Genomic DNA, 23,043 nt, shown 5'->3' with positions numbered 1-23,043 from the left:
TGTGAGTACTTCCTGGCCAATATTTCCAAGATACTTAACGTCTAAATCAAACTATTATGGGGTGACTTTTAGTCTTATAACTTCCAAGAGAACAGTGCATTCAAAATTAACCATTTCAAATTAAACTGAAAGTATACTAATTACTCTGTTTCACATTTACCAGAGACGGAAGCATACAAAGAGATTAAACTACTTAAAAGATATAAGGAAGAAATTCTTTACTGTGAGGGTGGTGAGGGTTGCTCAGAGAAGCTGTGGTTGCCACACCCATGGCAGTGCTCAAGGCCAGGTTGGACGGGGCTTTGAGCAATCTGGTCTAGTGGAAGGTGTCCCTGCCCATGGCAGAGGGTCGGAACTAGATGATCTTTAGGGTTCTTTCCAACCGAAACCATTCTTTGCTTCTTAAATGCTAGGCCAACCCCAAGGGGAGTGGCCTGCAGGCTCCTCCATTAAATGACACTAGTCAAGTTTATCCTGCAGCCATGGGGCTTGTGAGGCACACAGGCTGTGGGCCCAGCAGCACAGCACAGGCCTGGACATGCGCAAGGGAGTCCCAACTACCATGGGTCATGAACTCCTCCAGGTACAAATGATCTTCCCATCAAGACCACTACTACACATGGTAACAGCTATTAGGATGAGCATTTACAGTTTAATTCTTGTTATGGTTTTGCCTTTGGTTGACATGTTTCTATGGTGTCAGGTGAGACAGTACCATCTGTTGAGCACCACAGAGGAAAGAACAGGTCATATACATGAGAGTCACCATGGGTCACTGCCTTCCCCTCAACTGTAGCGGATACAGAAGCAGAACACAGGCCTGCAGTTCACAGCAAGGCTAGGCTGGAGAGATATCTAAGTGACACCTCGGCTTAAGCAACCTCTGCTTTTCCAGCATACGAGGCACTAAATACCCACTTTTCCATGGTGCAGCCATTCTTCTAGCACCCTCTGGTGTTCAGAGCAGCTATAGATCGTAAGGGGGACATGGCCGCATTACAAACCAACCTTCCTCTCCGGAAAGAACTGTTTTCCCAACTGGAAAAAGAAAACTACTAAAGTGTTCCACTGTAGAAGCTCCCCAAACAATATGTGTTCCTCTAATATACTCAACTGTAACCTCTGTCATGTTAAACTTGCTTTCAGTAAATAAATGAAATGCTAGTTTTGTTTACCACAGAAAGGAAAATTTTGTAATTTCCCTTCAAATGAATACATTTCCCAAACTGGAAATTAACATGTGAATTCACTACCTTTGTGTTAAGCAAGTTTTATACAGGCAAATTGGTAACATCATTTGAGCCAGTCACATCACCTCCTAAATGACTGAGCTATTAAAACAAGCAGCCTTTCTCATCTCTTATTTCATTACGTAAGACTACAGGGCATCAATTTCAGAACCTTCTTCTACTCTTTACAATCTACAAGCTGGTTAAGAAAAGGAAAACAAAAAAAAAACCTCACTACAACAATTTTTTCAATTAGTTTGATTTATGACAACAAAAAAAAAAAAACAAAAACAAAACATTCAAGGCCAACACTGGAGTTTACAAACAGATTGGAATTTGAAAAGTACCAGACACACTTGCTGAAACCTCAGCCAACAGGGATTTGAATGTCAGAGCAGGGTGCAGGGGACAGCAAGGGAGCTGACCATAGCTCTCTTTGAGTGGTCTTCAGAACAATGACACATAGCTCGGGGGTACTCTGTTAAGGTGTAAGGTTGAGATGAAATAAGGTCCAAGCAAGTAAGAAATCTACTGAAAAGAAAGTCAAATGTAAAACAGAATTATCATTTCAAAACAGTTTGTGTCCTCAACTGTATTCCTGACTTTATGAATTACAATGGCACAGCAGCACACTGCACCCTGCCTTATAGGACTGTCATTCTGCACCCTTGAAGCCAGAGCTGTGGTTTTCTCCTGATTGCTCTTGCATTCTGTCATTTATATAGGCTTTTACAAGGGTTTGAACAGGAAAGAAATTTACAATCTAGACACTGTACATAAATCCAACTACTTACACTTGTTTAGAAAGAACTCTTTTAGACTATTTTTTACAGAGTTTTGAAACTCTGGGAAAACAGTAACATGAGGCAAGACCTGATCATAAGTTGTATACATAACCTGACATTCATTAAATATGAGACAAGGTTTTTAGGATCAAATTCAAATAAGCCATATGCCAGCAGTACCAATGCAGAACACTGTTCCTCCACAGCAAAGTCACAGCTTTCAGCACTGGTTTCTCTGCTTCCAGCAGCACAGTTAATTTGTATTTCCCTTCCTTAAGCATTAGAACCCAGTAATGCAGCTACAGCTAACATGGTTTCAGTAGCAAAAACCATTTGATAGTTATGATATAGAGGTGTTTGTTTTTTTAACTGCATGTGTACTGAGTATTTGTTCTAAGTAATGCTATTCAAAGACATTAATCATGCTATTCCAAATGGAATTGGATTGTGTCACTATAGTAGGCTTGGTATTTGCCCTCCTAGTTTGGGGGTAGTCTTGAGTTCTACATGGCTTACTATCTTCAAAGCTTATGACAGATTTCTTAAAATCATAAAATTAAATGTGTATTACAACAGTATAATAAAAACCATATGTATTAAGACACACAAGGTATTTGCCTTGATGGATCAAGGAAGTTGAACAGGCCAAGTTTCTGGGTTTTAACTGGGTTTTAGCATAGACTCAGACTAAAGAGACAATTAGACTTTCATTAATATGGATTAAATTAAAAGGGTCTTTTCCTAAAGACTTTGCTTCTTCCCCCATGATAGAACTCTGGCTTTACTCAGGCTCCATGGCTCAGAACTCAATCACGTCCTACTGTCCCACACAGGAAGAGCATTAGAGTGTCTCTGCCTTCACATCCTGAAATTTTCACCAGAATGAGAGCCATAGCCGTAAAACCCAACAACTGCTGTCAGTCAGAAATTGTAAATCCCACTCTCAGCTCCAGAAAGCACACACTGTTTAACTGTGAAGCCCTTGGAAATTAGGAGCCATGCTTATGGCTGCATTATGCTCTCTAACAGCCATACCCAGTTCCCTATAACCACAATACTCCAACATATGCACTACTTTCCCTGTAGGATTCTCATCATGTAGGATTTCCCTGTAGGCCAAGTGGCCTACAGCAGATAATCACAAATAGCCCCCCTGAATGCACCTGTTATTGTTATTTGTGTTCAGATATATGTATATGAAGCGGGACTGTTTAACAAACAATTACAAACATACCAGAGATTGCCTCAATAGCATCAACAGCAGCCCAAAATACACACCTGAACAAGAACCCCAACTACTATCCTAGACCTGAAGTGAAGGGCCCAGACACCATCTATCATGACTTATTCCTGACATTCTGACAGGAGCTTTCCTCCAGACATGAGAACATTCACACAATTGATACAAGGTTAACCAATGTACAGGGAGGTTGTACAGGGGGGCTAGAGGAATTCACTTGCTTAAACAAAAGTAGTGTCTGTACCTATCATGCCTACTAAGCAGAACAAAGGCACTAACCATTGATAAGGAAAAGCAGACACCTGGTTCTATTGACAAGGAAAAGCAGAGGCCTGATTCTACTGATAGGCAGCTATTGATAAGGAAAAGCAGACACCTGAATCTACTGATAAGGGGGAGAAGCAGATGGTTTATGGCTGGGACACCGACCAAACCCTAAGGCCATAAGTGAAGACTAAAAGGTGAAAAGTTCAAGAAGAGGAAGACTCATTTACTTCATCTTGAAGACCCCTACCCACAGGAGGAAGACTCAGTTACTTCATCTTGAGACCCCGCCCATGACCAGAGGGGGCACTGCGCAGGCGCAAAGGACCTTCTAGCTCACTGTAATATGAAGCGGGGATAGGATAGGACATGAATATGTATAGGCGTATTGTGCAACCTTATGAATATACATAACTTTAGAGAATAAATGTAGAGGGAAACACTGAGGCACGCATGACTTTGAGGAGTTATCTGCGTGCGTCTCAGAGCTGAATAAAAAGCATACCTACTTTACAACTTTAACGAGTTGTGGAGTCTATCCGGGTATCACTCTCACTCAGCAAACTCACACTTTGTCCAAGTCCAACGAACAGAATGACAAAATCTTTAGTTAGGGTTGCAGGGACCTCTGGAGATCATCCAATCCAACCCCTGCCAAGGCAGGGCCACCCAGAGCAGGTTATGCAGGTATATATCCAGGCAGGTTTGGAACGTCTCCAGATGCCACAACAAATCCCTGGGCAGCCTGTTCTAGTGCTCTGCACCCTCAGTGTAATAACGGCTCTTCCTCATGCTTTAGTTTACGACCATTGCTGGGCACCACTGAAAAGCCTGGCACCATCCTCCTGGCACCTGCCTTTGTGATATTTACATACATTAATGAGATACCCTCTCAGTCTTCTCTAGGTTAAACAGGCCCAGCTCGCACAGTCTCTTCTCATAAGAGATGCTCCACACCCCTCACTGTGGACAGTTTTAACAAAAGATAACAAATTTTTAGCTCAGCCTTTCTGCCTGCTCAAACAAGGAGTTTCACACTCCTCCCCTCAGATCACCGTGCCTGCGCCATTCCTGATGCGGGCAGACAGCTTTCCCTCGCAGCGGCACGGGTCCAGCCGCCATCCTGAGGCCCATGCAGGAGCGCTGTCCTTGGCACACGGCCGGGTTCTCCCCGCGGGCAGCGGCAGCACCGGGTGGGCTCTCCCCGCGGCATACGGGACACGCGGCTGTTGCGCTGCCGACTCCGAACGACAGACCGCCCAGTGGAGCCACGCGGCTGCACGATCAGCCCGCCACTTATACATCACAGCCAAGGAGCCAATCGGCGGCGGCGCGACACCACCCCGGCCGCCATGCCAGGGTCGGGCGGAACTCAGTGTCGCGGCTGGGCACCGGAGGAGGGCGGGGCGGGGCGGGGCGGGGCGGGGCGGGGGAAAAGTCGGAATTCTGCCTGGCCAAGATGGTGGCGCCGGGTGCGCTGCGCGTGGTGCGCTGTGGCGGTGGCACCATCCACCGCGCCAGGGCCGTTTTCTCCTCCGATTCCAAGTAAGTGGGGCTGGGACCTGGGCTTCTACCGTTAGGGGCGGGGGATGTGCTCCTAAGCTCTGCCGCGGTGACGGCTGCCCGCTGGTGCCACTGCGGCCTGGCCACTCCCGGGGGTGCGGGTTAACGGCGTTGCTTCCCCCCCGCCTCCACGCTTCAGGTACCTGCTGTGTGCCTCCGGCGACTTCGTGAAGATGTACAGCGTGGCTACTGAGGAGACGCTGCGGCTGATGGGCGGCCATGCCGACCTGGTGACGGGCATCCAGCTCAACCCGCACAACCACATGCAGGTCTTGGGGGGAAGGAGGGTTTGGCTGGAGGGGTGCTCCTTCTCCTTGGCCGAACCTAAGTGCCGCTGCGGGGTGTCTGGGGGCTGGCTGGAATTTGAGAAAGGGTTGGGAGCGAGTGGAGCGTTGTTCAGCTACTGTTTATAGCTGGAAGGGCAAGCCTTAAGGCTGTTTTCTACAAACAGAAAAGTGAAATATCGTATGGGTTACACTGGTTGAAGGGAGCAACGGCAAAATGGAAATATCGGCAAAATTTCCGGGTTTTCATTTTGTTGATTTAAGGGGGGGAAGAAGCATGCAAGAAAATCGGTAACATTTACTGTGGTTGGTGTTTGAACCTCTGCATCTGCCGATACAGATGCAGATAGGACTTAATGCCTTTAATTTGCCCAGTGGCTCTCTACTGGCAGCCTGCCTTCCCTGTGCGCTGCTGCTTCCCCCTGTGCGCTGCTTCTCGTGCCCTGGTTCTCAGCGTGCTTGGGGTTTTTTGGTGTTACACGCAAAAAAAAAAGATACAGTTGCCCAGATGGATTGCACACTATGTATGTAAAATCTGATGCAAAGATTAGTACTTGTTCACATAATGGATATCTGTGTGTACACTATTAGTATCAAGTGTTTAGGCATAAATATTTGTTGGTTCATTTACATTTGGTGAAAATGTATGTTTCATACCGGAATAATAATGTTGTATTTCCATTGTGCTTTCTTTGAAGATAGCACAGAGCTGGTCTGTGTCCTGTATTCCTGCATTTTTGGTGATTCAGTCACTTGGAATCAGTTCCATTGATCAACTTTTAAGCTGTGATTTTATGTAAAAGCTGGCTTTGATATTTTTTTTTTTTTTTTTTCCCTCAGCTCTATTCTTCTTCTCTTGATGGCAGCATTAAGCTGTGGGACTTCATGGATGGCATTCCCATTAAAGTATGTTCAGTCATTCTTGTTGAGTACATGTCAGACCCAGAATAAGGATTTCTGCAGCTGTTAGTACAAATGGGCACAAATCAGTCTGAGGTGTGCTGTTCTGCCATTAAAACAGCCTGAAAACTGTCTGTCTATAGCATGATAGAATGTGGTAATTGTGTGTGTCCCTGCAGAAATTCATGATGATGCAGAATCTTTTTTTTGGGAGAAAAGGTGGGATACGTACTGACATGTAACTTTGCCCCTTGCTGCAGTTCAGAGTCCAGTGTAGCTCTTGAGGAGTGTGCTGCAGTTCGTGATATGCCAATAGGAACTGATATGATGGCTTGAAAATGTGTGCTGCTGACTGTCCCTTTGCTCACGTTTTCTGCTAAAGAGAGGCACTTTCCTATAGGTGGACCTTCTACTTTGTATTAGGCGTAAGGTACCTTCAGGTTTTTCAGTAAATCTGATGTCTTGTATTTTTAGTACTGTTTTAACATTTGTATTAGTCCTTCTTAGAATAAAGGTCTTCTCATTTATTGTAGAATTGAGAATTTTAATGCATCAGTTTCATTAAAGAACGCGTGTTTTCAGTATTGAAAACAGTACACAAATGTCGTAATTGTTGATCTCCTCATCTTCTTTTTCTTCAGACTTTCAGTGTAGGATCCAAACTTCTGGCACTGTATGCACTTCCTAGTTCTGAGGATTCAGTATTTGTAGTAATTCCAAAGAGTGGTGAAAGAGGTACAGTATGATTAGCATCATCCTTGTCATTCTGTGTCTTAAGCTGCTGTCATGTCAGTGAATGGTATGCTGCAAGAACATGCTTTAATGGCTTATTTTTAAAAGTATTTCTAAGTCCTGTGCCAGATGTCTGCAGTCCTGCATTTTGTACCTGTTTTGCTTTGTTCATTCTGTGATACCTGCTTTCTAACATTTGTCTAAAAGAGTGCTTATTTTGACACACATACTGCATGCATATGTTGTAGGTGAAGTAAATCTTTAAGCAATATTGACCATGGTACAGGGTATGCTGCAGTGCTTGTGACTGTTCACCCACCTTAAGCAGCATTAACATAGATAACTTGTCATATTTAACAGCATGCCTAGAAAATTTATTCCTTAAATTTTTTCCAACATAAATATGAATATAGCATGACTTTACTCTTAACTGTATTGCTACAAATGTTACTTCAAACCAAGAGCAAATTCTATGTAACTTTGCTTGGGTTTTGCTTACAGTTGCACTGGTATTCACTAGCTGGTCCTCAATCTTTGATATTATTGTTTCAACCAAAATACCTGGAAGTTAATTTTGAAAGGTATTAAAAGCTTTTTCACACTTATAAAAAATGTTGGAAGGTACTGTCATAGAATCATAGAATGGTTTGAGTTGGAAAGGACCTTAAGCTCATCCAGTTCCAACACCCTGCCATGGGCAGGAACTCCTCACCCTAGACAGTGTCGCCCAAGGCTCTGTCCAGCCTAGCCTTGAACACTGCCAGGGATGGAGCATTTACCACTTCATGTTAGTTTTAAGGTGGAAAGGGTGTAAAGCTCGTTTGTAAGGGACATACATAAACTTGTTCATAAAAGCCTTTTGATAACAGATTTTTCTTTGCTCAGATGCATTCCAGCTGGTCTCAGTTAAGCTGACAAAAACAGCAGGCCAAGATGTGGAAGCCAAGGAATTGTCAGTGGTTTTGGATGGTGTGGGTGCATCACCGAAGCATCTTGCATTTGGAAGAGAAGTATATTCACCTTTTGGGGTTTTTTTTCTTCTCTTGGGTGTTGGTTGGGTTTGGGTTTTTTTGCCTCTCAAATGAATTATATGCTGTTATGCTTTTATACAAGCACAGCAGCACAGAAACAAAACTGAAGTTAAATGAGTATGTCAGACCTACGCTTTCTATTATTAAAATGATAGTTAAAATAGGAAAATATTTACTTAACATCAGCTTATATATTATCTTCAATTATAAATATTTTGTAATATGATTTTTTTCTTTCATGTGTCAGAACACAAACTATGTCCTAAGTTGTTGTTTTACTATAACAGGGTCAATATGTGGCAGCAGTAAAGGAGGCTAATCTCCAAGTTTATTTTTTTAAACAGAAGCAGTTGAACAGGTAAGAATGAAAGTGTCAGGTATTGATTCAGTGAGATACATCATAAATGTCTCTTAACTGGTGATGCGGGCACACATTAGTTTACATTTATCAGCAGCCATTTGATTTTATGCTGGAGGGGGTATAGTCACTATGTAAGAAGCCTCCTGTAGAGGCAGACAGTGAGGTGCTACAATAGCAGCTTAGCTTTTTAGCTCAGGCATGTATTTTTTTCATATAAATGCTTAGGCTGATGCTGGACTGAAACAAGTGACATAGTTTGGTCACGGAGAAAGGGGAGGTGGGGATGGAGAAGGAGAGAAAAGGAGAGACAAATCTTTCAGCTTGATTGAAAGCAAAAAACTAATGAAATAAAGAGAAAAATATGTCACGTTTTTTGAGAGTGCATGTGACGATAACAACTTGGAGATGTGTGGTTTTGCTAGTCAGAATTATTTGTGTGTGCATTAGGTGATCCTTTTGAAGCTTTGTTTACCCTAATATAATTAAAGTTACTTTCTAAACTCTTGAAGGTTTTCTGTAAATACAACGAAGACAAAAAATAGAAGCAGTCAGTTCACTTGCATAGCATGTCATCCTACAGAGGATTGTATCGCAACGGGCCATGCTGATGGAAAGATTCGCCTCTGGTATGCATGTTTTGGTTCAACTGTGTACCCCATAAACTGATGTGATCATAAGAATTAAGTGAAACCTGAGCAAAGCAGTCTGATTCACACATAGCATTGCCATTTTCAGAAGTCATAATGAGCACTGAATGGCAAAGCTCTGTGAAGCTGCAGTACTGACACACTGACTTCAAGGTACAGCTTCAGTTTAATATCATATGGGAAAATAACTCCTTTGCTCCATGAATCTAAACTGTATTTGAAAAAGGTAATGCAGAAACAGCTGAAATAACTCTTTATGGGCACATAGAGGCCTAGGGACAGCACACTAGCAGAATTGCATGGATAAGAACAATACGCTTGCCAAGTTCCTCCCCACTGCTGAATTGCTGAGTATGTCTAAGGTATGCAGTGTGCACCAGGAAGGTGCTGAAAACCTGCTGGCACTGTTCTTTCCCTCCCTTTGCATCACTTGAGCATACAAGAAACCCTAGTCTAGAAGTTAGAGGAGAGGGTGATATACTTAAGTATTTCCTTTCATTTGCTCTGTTGATGTGCTTAAAGAATTGTTCTGTTTCTCCCCACACAGGAGGAATTTCTACCACAAGAAAGAGTACACGTTTTCCACACTGCACTGGCATCATGATATTGTCATGGATCTAGCTTATTCTGTGGAGGGTGAGTAAAAAAAAAAAACAAAAAACAAGCAAACCAATGCTCTTGAAGTCAGAGTTGCAGCAGGGAGGGAAAAATCAATAGAAGTTCAAGTTTGTCTATTAAGGAAGTAGTATCTAGAACTTCAAATATGTCCAGGAAGGATCTGAAATGAAAAAGGAGGCAGTTCTTGTTACATATTTTGACTGGCATTCATAATATCAAATATCTGCCTTCTCTCTTGGAATGTGAAATCCAACCCCTCCTCTTATCTCTTTTACCCCCACTGATGAGTTCTTCCCAGAGGCTTGTTTGCCTCCAAATAAAACAAGCCAGTCTTGTCTGAGCTCAGACCTAGTGGCAAAAATACAGTTAACTTTTATCTGAACTATGCGACCTGAGCTGTTCTCCTTAGAGCATTTCTTACTGCTAAGTACTTTTGTTAGAAGGAGGACAATTCAGCTATGTTCTAGCGCAAATAATTCAGCTGATTCAGACAGTAATAGGATCTACTACTCCCAAAACAGATTAAATTTTAGCACAAATTCTTGTTACTTCTTCCAAGTTTCTGTAGCAATTTAACGTGGGATGATGAGAAACTTATCTTTGTGCCCAGGCTCAATATGAGAAATAATTGCTTTGTTCATGACAGTTTAGGAAAGGCTTTCTAGAGACTTGTTTGTCATTGTAAACATGTATGCTAATAATACGTTTTTTAACCAAAACATGTAACTGTATTTTTATTTCTGGAAAAGGAACCAGCTTGCTGAGTGGTGGAGTTGAATCTGTTCTAGTTCTGTGGCACAATGAATCAGACTGTCGAAAGGATTTCCTTCCTCGTTTGGGATCTCCTATTGAGTACATCTCCGTGTCATCTGATGGCTCTCTCTGTTGCACCTTGCATAAAGACAACAGTAAGCCAAAACGTATTTTATGTGTTGCTTAATGCAAAATGGAATGCAAATCTTTGAGCTTTATTTTGTTAATTTCAGATGAATTAACTAGATACTACATAAAAATTCAATATTGATCTGAAAGAACAAATGCTTTAAGTGATCTTTTGCTCTTTCATTAGTTTTGTGAATGTGCCTGGTGACTGCTGTAACTTCGCTGTCCATCTTGGTGTAGGGTTGTCATAGATAGAGAAAAGACACATTTATAGGATTAAGTACAGCTGGTTAAGGTCCCTGCCCGACCATGAGATGTGGTTATATTGCAGAAGTTTATCACAACACCTTCTCTGCTTTTCCTTTCAGGAATTACAATTATCAACAGCAACCTCAGATTTTCCAAGAGTATTCAGGGGCTAATAAAAAGTAAGTGCAATAAAATTCGCCTTCCACTTTGGAGGCAGAATGTCTCACTTTCCATCTTGGGTAACTTGTCATCTTTTTGTTTCTAGGTATAGATGTGAAGACTGGTCTAGTGGTTGATCCTAGAACCAAAGCTTTGGTGCTGAATGGAGAGCCTGGCCACTTGCAGTTCTATTCTCTCCAAAGTGATCAGCAGCTGTTCAGTGTAAGTTGGATGGGCTTATACTAAAACTTTAACTTAAATAAGTCATGTATCAGAACTTATTTGGGGACTTAATATGGCAAATGGGACAAAAGCCAGCAGCTATACTGTGAGACTGGATTCCAAGCTGTTTTCAGCTTTATCACAAGATCCTTATACTTGTGAAGCATAGCTAAATGTTGATAGTTGAATAAATACAGTGTGTTAAATGTCAAGAAATTCTAGGTTAAATCCCCCCAATTTTTTTTTTTTTTTCATCCTTTCCTACAAGGAAATTCCATAAGAATCCGTAGAATTCTTGTGGAACGTTACATGCCCTAATTATACTTTCCCCACATTATTTTTGTATGCCAGAGCCAGTCAGTTCTAATTGGTGCTTTCAGAACATCGTTTTCCCATGGTTTTATAAATGATACCTTTAAATCTATACTTGAATTTTGAAATTTAATTTTGGCCTTTTTGTTTTGCAGCTGGATATTGTTCAGCGACAATACATTCACCAGGCAGGTTTAAAGCAAGCTGACTTGGTCAAGGTTGCATTTAGTGCCCGAGGCAAGTGGCTGGCAACAGTGGAAGAGAGAGAAGAAGCAGCTGACCCCGAGCTACAGTTGAAGCTGTGGTTCTATGATGAAGAAACACAAAGGTAATGATAATAGAACTGGCCTTCTAGGTGTCAAGATCTTAAGTATTACACAAATTCTGCACAGGCTTTATCTTGCAAAGGCAGTTTTTCCAGATAAAAAACTAGGAGTACCCTAGGGAGAGTTTACCATGCATGCTACATGCATCTGAAACAACACAAAGTTGACATAAATACAGATCAAAAATCATTGCTCTCAGTCTGATTCACTTACAGTAATCAGACAAGCTGTTTTAACCATGGGACTTAAATTCACATATTTTCTTGGTATTAAAAATGGCCATGGCCTTGAAGGAAAGGTTTCTATAGCTTGTTCAGTTTTCCAGCCTCTGTCTAATCCATCATGAATTGATTAGTCCTTCTAGGGTACAGATGATTATGATTTTATAGTTGATTTTTTTCTTTAGCTAACATATGCATCTGGCTCATACACTTTCCCTTATTTTATTACTAAAAAATTATATATTTTTACTATAAGTCATTATTTTCTTAAAGAAGAAACAAAGCAAAACAAAGTTGATTTGTGTAGCAGATACGTGACTGATGTTCTAAGTACTAGAAAGACTGCCCAGAGCTCAGGCTGAATATTTGAGAAATATGCTTGCTTAGTGATAATCCCTTCTTAGTGCTGGGCCACAACCGCTCTTGCTGTGTGGAGGTGATTAGGGAAATGTGATCTGTAAATGCAATACCATTTAGCTACCTAATTAGACAGAATTTGCTTTGATTCCTTTTTTCCCTGCCCCTTTCAGAATCACCTTAAACTGAAATCTTTCCCAAGTTCCAAAATGAAATAAAATGGCAGCTTCTGTTTTTTTTTCCTATAGCTTTAAGCTGAATACTAGGGTAAATACGCCCCATGAGGACCACATAACAGACATGTGCTTTCGTGACATGGATGAATGTCACGACTCTCCGATACTGGTAACAGCTGGCAGAGACTGTGTGTTTAAAGTCTGGGTGACGGTAGAAGACACTGATCCAGAAGGTAAGTATTGTCACATGCTTGTCATCTTGTGACATGCTATAGAAATTCTTACCCTAACTTCATCCTGTCAGAACTAGGGCCTTGCGTCCCATGTTTTTACCTATTTCTGCAGTTGCATGAAGTATCGTGTTCTCCTGAGGATCCTATGTAACAAGAGTTCTGTCATAGTTTTGTAGTTCTATGGATTGATGTGGAGGTTCCTGAAATAGCAAAGGCCTTCCTGAACTTGCTGCAGAAGGGAAAGGCAGCCTCTGTTGATTGTTTAAAAGTGTAAAAGTAGAAATTAGTGCTGGCTTCTGTGGTGTATTTGCCCATCAGGGACAGAGCAGAGAATGCTCAGGTAGAAAGATTCAATGTGCTGCAGTTTCTGTTAGTAAACTCATCACTTCAAAGTAGAACACCCTGGGATGTTTTTAACTGCAGCAGATCTCTCAGTCTGCCTCTAGATGGTGCCATGCATTTTAAAGTAGTGAACTGTTTCTGGCTCCTTTTTTACAGGCAGGTCTTTCAGTCATCAACTCGTCATTATATAAAGGGTATCCTAGCATAGGGTGAATTTATTTTCCTTTCTTTCCTCATCTTATTCATGTTTTAAAAGCATGTTGTATGAATTTATTTATACTCGGAAGTGTATGTTATGTGGTAAGTACATCACTTTGCTGTTTATTTGATGGTTATTATCAGCATTGGGGCAGGTATCCCAGTGGGGTATACTGGTTAACCAATACAAAGCTGACCATGCTGATGGGCCACTGTGATCCTCAGACTTCATGTAAATGAACTGTGAGCTTTGCTGGACTCAAATGCATCCTGTATTCAGATTTTTAGTAATGCTTGTGTTCTTGCTACAGTTTAAAAGAACAGTATGTTTCAGAACACTAAATGTTGAATCTCCTTCAGTATCTTTTTTCCTTTTATCTAACATCTGTGTGTTTGAGAACCCAGTTAATGTAGTTGGCAAAGTAAACATGAATATTGTACCATGTCAGTCTCAGGATTCATTGTTTGAATGCAAAACTGAGGACAAATGAAAAACCTAGATGTTTCATGTACTAGAATAATACAGAATCTCTGTTCTCTTCAAAAATGTAAGACTTCTGAAACAAATCTGTCTTCCTCTTGAGATTATTTTGCAGCTCTAATACTTGAATTCTTCTTTCTTCATGTATAAACTTGAATTAACTACCTTGTTTGCTCAATGCAGCACAGCAGAGTGTGAGCTGGAGCTGTGACTTTGTAGGCAGCTACCACAACTACCAAGCCACAAACTGCTGTTTCTCAGAAGATGGCTCTTTGCTTGCTGTTAGCTTTGAAGAAATTGTCACTGTATGGGATTCAGTTACTTGGGAACTTAAGTGTACGTTTTGCCATCCACCTGGAAAAATAAGGTATATTTATCATCTATTTTTTTATGTCTTGAACTCTCGGAACAGAAAGAATCAATTCATAGCAGCCCGAGATCTCCTGTATGTTCACCTAATCATTGAATTTAACAGTCTTAAGTTCATATATAGAAAAGACTCTAAAATGGCTTCTAGGTGGCGGGTAACATACTGTCAAAAATAGTAAGATCAAGTTTCGCAGTTCCATCTTTTTATTTTCTTGTGACTTCTGTACCTCGCTTACTCAAATATGTGTCACTGCGCGCGTAACAGGAGTGTGTTAATAGCCCTTTTTCCCCATTAATCTAGGGATGAATCAAAGTACTGAAAAAGTATAAGAAATTTGTTCTTTATTCATGCATGCATGCATAAAAACAGTAGTTGTATTGATAAACCATAAAGGTATATTGACCTGGTTATCTGTATTATAAAATAGATTTCTTGATCCTTTCTAACCTCTGTGGGAAAAGCCACGTTTGCCTGGCAGACTCTCTCAGCATGCTCCATTGTGTGCTGTCATGATAAAAAACATCCTGAAGGTCTAGATGTTGTTCTATTGTGTAAGGATAATGAGGAATGGCATAGGTTGATGGTAGAGATAAAAAACAGACTTGAAGAATAGGACAACCTTAATATTGAGCTTCCTGGACTGTACTAAAATTCAGCAGTTTCTGATCCAGGTAAAGTACCATTTTTCTTAAAATAACCTTGAAATAATAGGACAGTAGGTGACCTCACAGGTTCATCTACTTAATCTGTCTGCTAGATCTCTGTATCTAAACAATTCCTGGAAAAGGAAGATGCTACAAACCTTCTGTTAGCATTCTCTTTTAGTGCAGAGGTTTTTTTCTACCTGCTTCTGAAACTTGCTTCTCATAATCATTTCTGCAGTAATGTCAGAGGTATTTTATATACCAGCTTCCAGGAACCACTTAAAATGGAAAGCAAAATGTTGTGTAGTCACAATGTTTTAAAGACTGTGACACAAAGAATCATAGAAAGATAGAGAGATTTCTCACTTCCATGTTTGTGTGTGTATGCTTGTAATCTTTTCTTTTGCACGATCAAGTGTGTTTTGTTTCTGCTGGCCCTCTAAGATTTGAAATTGAGAAACATGATTCTGAAACTGGTGTTCAGGAAAATTGTGGCAGGCATGTAAGTCACACCTTTACTGCATCTATGGTGAAAACTTCTCTTGACAGCTTGGTACAGTGGCAAGCTTTTCCCAGGCCAGCTTCTCCTTTTGTTGTAGCCTTTATTAAATGCTGTATTAAAAGGAAATAAATTACTCTGGGACTGTATTAATTGCATAACTTTAAAGGGTTATGTTTTAATACAGAAATTACAACCCTTATCAGTGTTTTTGAAAACTTTCTATAGCATTAGAAATTAGAAGGCTGTTGTATTGCTGTCAAACAAGAGAATGGGAAATTAAAATAAGTGAAAACAAATCACACACTGTCTTCAATTGGAGCAGCCTATAAGAATAACTTCTACTGCCTTTCTTCTCTAGTGCTTAGAGCAATGGTAGGAATTCTTTAAGCATGGAATTTATTTTCCAGTCCCAGTGTGAACACTTACTATTAATTAAGGGTTTGAAACTTGTCTAAGAGCTTAAAATCACGCCTTGAGTTTGGAATGTTGTAGGAATATATAATTGTTGTAGATTTATGCATACTTTTAAATCTTCCAGACCTATCTGGTGGCTCTGTGTGAAGTTTTATGCCACTAGAGATGAAAGCAAAAAGCAAACTTGTAAATTAAATATCAGAACTAAATCTTAACAGAATGTTTGTGACTTGTGAGTCATCACTACATAGAGAAACAGATGAAGTCTGAAGGTCACTAACTTGTTTTGACTTTTTACTTCTGTAGGAACATCTGCTTTGGGAGACTAACATGTTCCAAGTACCTTATTGGTGCCACTGATCATGGCTTTCTGTGTTGCTGGAACCTGCTCACTTGTGCATGTAAGATCAGCTTAAATGTTTGCTAGTGTGGTAACATTTAACACCTGAATTTACTATGAAACCTTAAAACAATTCTAGTTTGATTCCAGATTGACCCCCTACAAAATGTCCTATGGAAATATAGTAATTTTCATATTTCAGGCAAGATAGTATCCTGTCTAGCATATATGCACCTTGTGCGATGTGCAGAGTAAATTCTAAGTTAGATGATGGATAACACAACAATAGGTAGTATTTCATGGTAGCGTAGATGTTGATAGTATTTGTGTATTTTAATCCACTTAGGAATAAATGAAGTTGCGTGCCTTTTCCAGAGGTAACGACCCTGCGTGTCATTCCCATTTAACCTTCTGTGTGGCAAAGTAGTGGGATAGAAGTGAATGCCACTTCTTCATTTCTGGCTGTTGCTGTGTTTGCTTTTCAGTGGAATGGAGTGCCCACCTCAACGTCTTAGTTCTGCAACCTGATACCCTGTCAGAACATATTGCTGCTGTCTCGTGGCTTTCCAAAGAATCCAGCTGTAAGTACATGGGCTTCTTTGACAAGTAAGAGTCAGTGGAATTTAAAGCTATGAAAGCATAATTTCTAGAAAAGGTTTTCCTGGAATTCAGCCCCATGAAAGCCATAAGACAAACTTGAGTCTGTGTTTGCACCTGGGGGAAGCTGAGCCATGTCTGACAGCAGCAGTCAAGTCAAGTATGTTGGCTTTCCATCTTTTCTTCTAACAGTTAGTTCCTGGTGCAGGATATAGCACACGATCAACCATGCTCTCTGGGTGAGGATCTGGAATGTTCTTGACCCTCTCCTATAAATAGAAAACTGGTTGAATTTTGGAAAATCGCCACATTTTAGAGCTTTAACTCTAAATTATGATTATGCTTCCTAGAGCTACTGTTCTACAAAAACATTAATTTCCAAATATGTTCTCTGGATTGAAATACTGTGAAAGCCACGTTCTATTATGTAGTGAGGTTATCCAGTTATAATTCTTGCAAACTAGTGCTTAAAGGCAATCTTGCCCAGCCCTTACTGGCAATGGTACACAGGGCTTTCACAGCTATTCAGGAAGGCAAAATGTCATGATTTAAAGAGAAGGTGTTCTTGGTTTTTTACAGTGTTTGTGTTTAAACCAAATGAGCCACGGCCAGTCTATATCCAGCGAAACCTTTGTAAAGAGAAGATCCTGCTTGCTGCCTTTGTTCCAAGAGATGAACCTGAAATGACTGGCTCAGAAAAATACCTTTGGCTAAGAAGTTCCCAACTATTTTTCCTTACGGATACGCAAGTAAGAAATAGTGATGGGCAGGTGGTTCTTGGGGAAGAAGTATTTTCCTGAATGTGGATTGATACCGATTCAGAGTTCTGCTCTGTTGAGTGTAAGAGTTTCTTTTTGTAATTTCTGGGCAGTGTAAGCCATGCTTTGTTCGTTATTAAAAGCTTTCAACTGTTTTTCTACTATGTCATTCATCCACGAAACTAGATATTTTGGGAACATTGCCTATGCTGTTTAACTTCAACAGTCACCTAAAGCTGTATTGCTGATTATCGAAATGTTTCATATGATATTCAATTTTTCCTGTAATTTTTGGATGGGTGGGGAATTTTTTATTTGCTTTCCCAAAAAATTGAATACAGAGCCTCTGTGTCTGTTCCTGCTTCCTTTGCATTTCTTTATAAAATAAAGAAGAAGATACCTGCTGCCCTCTTCCACTTGACTGACAAAAGCTTTTGAACCAGTTGAAAGCTTCCACAGGCAAGGTATGGGAATAACAAAAGCAGTTTCACATACTATAACTCTGCTATTTTGTTGTGTATTTTAGGAGCTTTTGACGCTTAGCACAAGGTCTCTAGAAGAAAGGCTCACACCATCCAGCAAACAGGTACCTCTTACAGAAGCTCTGACAGAGATGTACAGAGCAGTTCAGAATTCTGCTGGTTTGTTTATCAGATTCAAATTACCTTCTGTCATCAAAATGCACACCAGATCCTTAGATGGGGTTATAGGCACTTGGCTGAAGGGGCAGTCATCTGTATTTGCTTATTTTTTGACAGAATTGCTGTTCTTTAAAAAGGTAAAAATCCTTTTAAAAAGTAAAAGGAAGTATTAGTGAGCTGCTCTCACCTTCCCTTGTTTTCCCTGAACAAAAAAAGTTATACTTTCCTAAAGGGATTCACAGAAATGAAGCAAAACCACTTGATATTTGAATAAGCTCTTCACTTGGTTTCTTTAACACTTGGAACCTTGAGTGTAGCTTGAGCTGCACAGTCTGATGAGGATGAACAGTGTCAGTATCAGTGAGAAGGAATTTCAAAATTACGTTTCAGTTCGTACTTCTGTGGAGAAGTATCATGGGAAATTCAGTCCTTTAAATTCATTTGAAGAAAAGTGTTTCGTATCCATTGAATGGAACAAAACAGCAGCACTTGATTGATTTGTTTGGTTAGATAAAATAGATCAACATATAGGTTAATAACTTTCTAATACAAATTCCAGTGGGTATGTGGGTACAAACAATCACTTTCTTTGGAGGGTGGGGAAGTAACTCAGTACTCAAGGTTTATTGAGCTAGGAAAATGCTTCCAGTTATGGAATTAAGTTGCTCAGCAGATGATGCTGGGGTGTAAATGATCTTTTAGTCATAAGTGGAATCTGAAAGCCATACTTAGTGTTTCTGGCACATGCACCAGTTTCAGTATTTGGAAGTTAATTGGTACATCAACCAACTAAATCTGGTGTTCTTGAACCACAAATCCTGGAAGGTTTTACTACCTCTGTGTAGGATTCTCTCAGGATGTCTGCCAGAGAATGAGTACAAAGAGCCATATGGCTCAGTTGAGTCAAATTTTGTCACCTCAGTTGGTTCTGAATTTCGATAACTCAAAACGAGATAGATTTGTGACACTAAAAGTGTAATTAAAACTTTCACCTTTTTCAAGCTGGCAACAGAAGAAAGTCTTCCTGTGACCCCATTTAGTTTGCTACTGGGAAAGCACAGATGTCGGCAATCACAAGAGGATACAGACCTTAGAAAACTAATTGTTCATAACAAGCATGAGCAAGATTCACCTGCTGTCAAAGAGGTAAGAGTAATTAAGTAAGTGTACGAGCAAAATCACGACAAAAGCTTTCATAAAGCTTCTGTTTTATTTTTCAGCTTTTGCATACTCCAGCACATGTTCTGCCATCTGCTTCTTTCCTGTGTCCTATATTTATTAGTTCATTGCTCATCTCCAAAGAGAACAAAAGGTAAGAAAAATGGAAGAACTCTCCCTAGTTATTGAAGTTATTTTAAATTATGTACATCTTTGTTTAAAGCGTAAAAGCAGTTTTCCAACACTCTTCATTCTTCTGTTGACATAAGTTAGCTTATCGCTTGATTGTGGCAAGGTGTTTTTTAAAATAACTGAAATTTGGGGAGAGATGCAGAGTGGCTGTGTAGTCTGTTGGTTCTTTGCTGTTATTTTTACTGTTCTTTGGCATAATGGGCTTGTATGCAAAATGTTTGCCTTTGATACTCAAATGTTCTGTATGAATTTAACATTATTCCAGGGATTTAATGTTTTTAGTGCTATTTAAGATAAATGTCAGATTCTCAACTTTGATATAACTTTCTGCATGATTCTTAGTTTTGGTTTCTAGATAGAGCAAGAGGTTAGTCCTTAAATTTAATCTTAACAGTTTGTTTAGAACTCAAATTTCATTCCTAATTAAAATCATAGACTCAACTCAGTTGCAAAATCCTTTACATCATTAAGTCCAACCATTACCACAGGACTGCCAAGGCCACCACTAAACTATATCACTAAGGGCCTCATCTATGCTGTTTCTGAACACTTCCAGAGATGGTGATTACACCACTGCCCTGGGCAGCCTGTTCCAATGCCTCATCACTACAAAATCAACAAACAACACAATCTGAGTGTGTACTGTGTAGTGTACACTCCACTTCATAGTGTATACTGTGAATACAGCTAAGATTGTCTTATAGTGCATTAATCCCAGTTGAATGGAGAAGTTTGATAGGTACTTAGAATGTATTGTAGCTTGCTCCTCTGAGATTCATGCATGCTGCTAAAAAATGAATGCAGGCACAAGGGTTATGACTATAGTCTTGTGTTAGGATTAATATCTTGTCGCTTAGACTGAAGCCAATTAAATGCTTGCATTCTTTGTGCAATCTATAAAAGTCTAATGAAACTCTACTGAATCGGAGATGAAAATGTGTCACTGTGTTAGCGGCCATCCTGAATTTCAAGAGACCAGAGAGAAGATGGTTTACACTCCCCGGGCTTATCCAGAAAAAGACCGTGTTTGCATCGCTTTTGATGCATGTTATATTCTGTCATAATAACAGTGTAGTCAATTCTGCTATGTTGTGTTGGCCAGTATTGCTAGCTTTCTTACTGGGTGCCACAAGTAAAAGTCTTTTTGCCACATTAGCAAAACACTGGCAAAAGTCTAATACAAGGAATGTATGGAAACTTGCATGTAGTTTCAGTACTGAAGAATTTGGGAGTTCAGGGGCCTATGTAAATATTTGCGCATGTAGATCTTGTACTTTGACATGGGTAACAGCATGAGTGCACATTTAAATTACTTAGAAGGGTTGTAAGATTGGGCTCTTGAAGAACGACAAGAATATGTCACTGTATAGATAGAAGACAGTATAATATCAGTGTTTGACCATTTACATTTTTTGAGTGATAAATAGTTTGTATTAGATGATTTGGGGAGTACTGTTCTGTCATGCAGGTCATTCCTAACAAGATTAAAAATATATACACACATTTGAATTAATAGTGTTAACATTGATGTTCTAAGTGGCAACTGTTCTGTATAATTCTTTGCAAGAATGCTTTCTAGTTCAGCACAAGTCTAACTCTTGAAGTCGGAAGCAGTCACTGCAAGCACCTCCCTATGTTTAAAAAACAACTTTTTCATTTTCTAGTAATGCTAGATCTTGTAGAAATTTTTAAGACCAAGTAACCCTTTTCTGATTTGAAAGGGAAGAATAGCCTTCTTAAATATTATCTCCTCTACAAGTGTATCCAGTGTTTCTGATCCTGTGAGATTATAACTTCTTACATAATGATCTGCCTGTTCTGACATTATGCATGATATTTGGAGAAAGAAAAATAGTTTCTCTAAGTTTACTTAAAACAGAGGACAGCTGAAAAGCCTGAAAAATGTCTTGTAACTGAGATGGCAAAAGAAGTATAGCAGTTTGCAAGTACCCTGAGATTAAATACTAAAATCTAATATTTACTTAGTTATTTGCATGATAATGTACCTCTCCTATAGTATGTGAGAGTATCCATTAATTGGGTTGTTTCCAATCATCTTCTTCCAGTGCTGAAGAAGTTGCTGATGAAGTGGAAATGGAAAGTGAAAAAACAGATGATGATTTGTATGAGGAAGGAGATGTGACTGAAATGGAACAAGAAGATACAAATCCTATGGAATTGTTAGGAGAGATGACATGTAAACTGTCTAAATCTCAGGAAAGAGAGCTACGGAAATTAAGAAAAATGGACTACAGTTGGCTATCAGCTTTCTAAATGGACATCTTTGGGGTTTTATACTGTAAACTGAAGGTTTTGTGGATTAAATATTCATTTAAAAAAAAAATCAAGTCTTTTGGCCATAAATCTTAGTAACCTCTACTTCCATAAGCAAGGAGAACTGGGGGAAGGGGTTAAAGTTCAAAAAAGCAGGTTCTGCTCCTAGGTTGTTACTGGTTCTTTGTGACCTTAGAAAACGTTTAACCTGTGGGGTTTTTTTCCCCTTACAAATGTATTTAAAAGGCAAAACAGTTCATTATCTGACTTGTGATCTGTTAGCAAAGTGACAGCTAAGCTTCCGAAAATCTCCCCCACTGAGGCTGGCCTACTGTTGCCAAAGCAACAGGACAAAGAACTTCAATTAAAACTGCTTAATTCAAGATCTGGTAGGGGAAATCAGGGTAGTTTTAGTAGTGTTGTATACAGGTAAGTAACAAATCTCCTTCTCCTAGGAAGTTCCTTTCTAGCTGTTGATAGCGATAACAAACGGTTTAATATGCCTGACTGTAGAAAGTTGTTACCTGCATACTTGCTAGTGGTCATAGAGTGTGGAGATTCTTGGCCAATAGGGTACTTACGTAAGCACAGTCTCTGAAATTTACAGGAAGTAAAGGAAGACACGACAACAGTCAAACTACAGCAGTTTTCTGCTTTTGGATTTTTCTCCCTGTTCAGATAACCTTCTGGTATATGTACCTGAAAGAAATCATAGCTCCCCAGGTTATTATGCAGTTTGTATTTCCATCCTCTTATATACAGATCTAGAACTGATAAAGCCTTTTCAGAACCTTGGACCCAAGGGACTTTTCTCTAAATTAAAAGTTTCAATAGAACAAATAGGAAAAATGTGTTAAGACTGTAACTGACAATTGACAGCTTTTGGAAACTCAGAGGTTTATGAAACAAAGTAGAAGGGGGAAAAAAAGGCTTAGTAAACAGATCCCCCCCAGTATGAACTAATCTAGGAAAGACACCAAAAAGTTTGTCTTTTTTCTTAAGTAACCTCAGACTTCAGTTCTGTGGAAAAACAAGTGCAAGTTGAATAGAGATCCAGGCACATGTATCAGAAACACTGGCTGCATCAAAGCCTGGTATTGTTATTGTGTCAGCGGCACTTAAGTGTGGCTTTAAAGGTCAGAAGGAAATCTCTCTATTTGTTAATGTGGAGTTTTTTAAACTCCACATGTTGTGAAAGTAAAGTGCTTTGCGGGAAAACAAGCAGGTATGAACAAGAGACCATTTAGGTACAATTCAGCTCCTAAAGGTGCAAATTCATTTTATGTTCAGGTAGTAAAGCTATATTTAGGAATCTTCATCAAGAAAAAACAGAGTTGTTGC

The 23,043-nt window shown here is 39.8% G+C and overlaps 1 protein-coding gene across 1 annotated transcript; it reads left to right on the top strand.

Moving 5' to 3' along the window:
- The first annotated feature begins 4,936 nt into the window (after positions 1–4,936).
- On the top strand, positions 4,937–21,772 carry WDR75 (WD repeat domain 75). The gene is made up of 21 exons (XM_061457602.1): positions 4,937–5,063; positions 5,221–5,350; positions 6,206–6,271; positions 6,907–7,000; positions 7,883–8,007; positions 8,316–8,386; positions 8,899–9,015; positions 9,584–9,672; positions 10,404–10,562; positions 10,905–10,964; positions 11,051–11,166; positions 11,634–11,806; positions 12,631–12,791; positions 13,996–14,179; positions 16,049–16,143; positions 16,568–16,663; positions 17,259–17,428; positions 17,964–18,023; positions 19,081–19,224; positions 19,299–19,390; positions 21,495–21,772. Exons 1-21 carry the CDS (start codon positions 4,978–4,980, stop codon positions 21,700–21,702), a joined length of 2,496 nt encoding a protein of 831 aa, XP_061313586.1. The 5' UTR covers positions 4,937–4,977; the 3' UTR covers positions 21,703–21,772.
- The last annotated feature ends 1,271 nt before the right edge of the window (positions 21,773–23,043 follow it).

The sequence above is a fragment of the Pezoporus flaviventris genome, unplaced genomic scaffold (assembly GCF_033815535.1).
Source record: "Pezoporus flaviventris isolate CSIRO_AGI_PZ_B2104156 unplaced genomic scaffold, CSIRO_AGI_Pfla_v1 ptg000001l, whole genome shotgun sequence".
NCBI classification, from domain to species: Eukaryota; Metazoa; Chordata; class Aves; order Psittaciformes; family Psittacidae; genus Pezoporus; species Pezoporus flaviventris.
The sequence above is the reverse complement of the archived record's forward strand: the minus strand, read 5'-3'. Positions and strand labels throughout refer to the sequence as shown.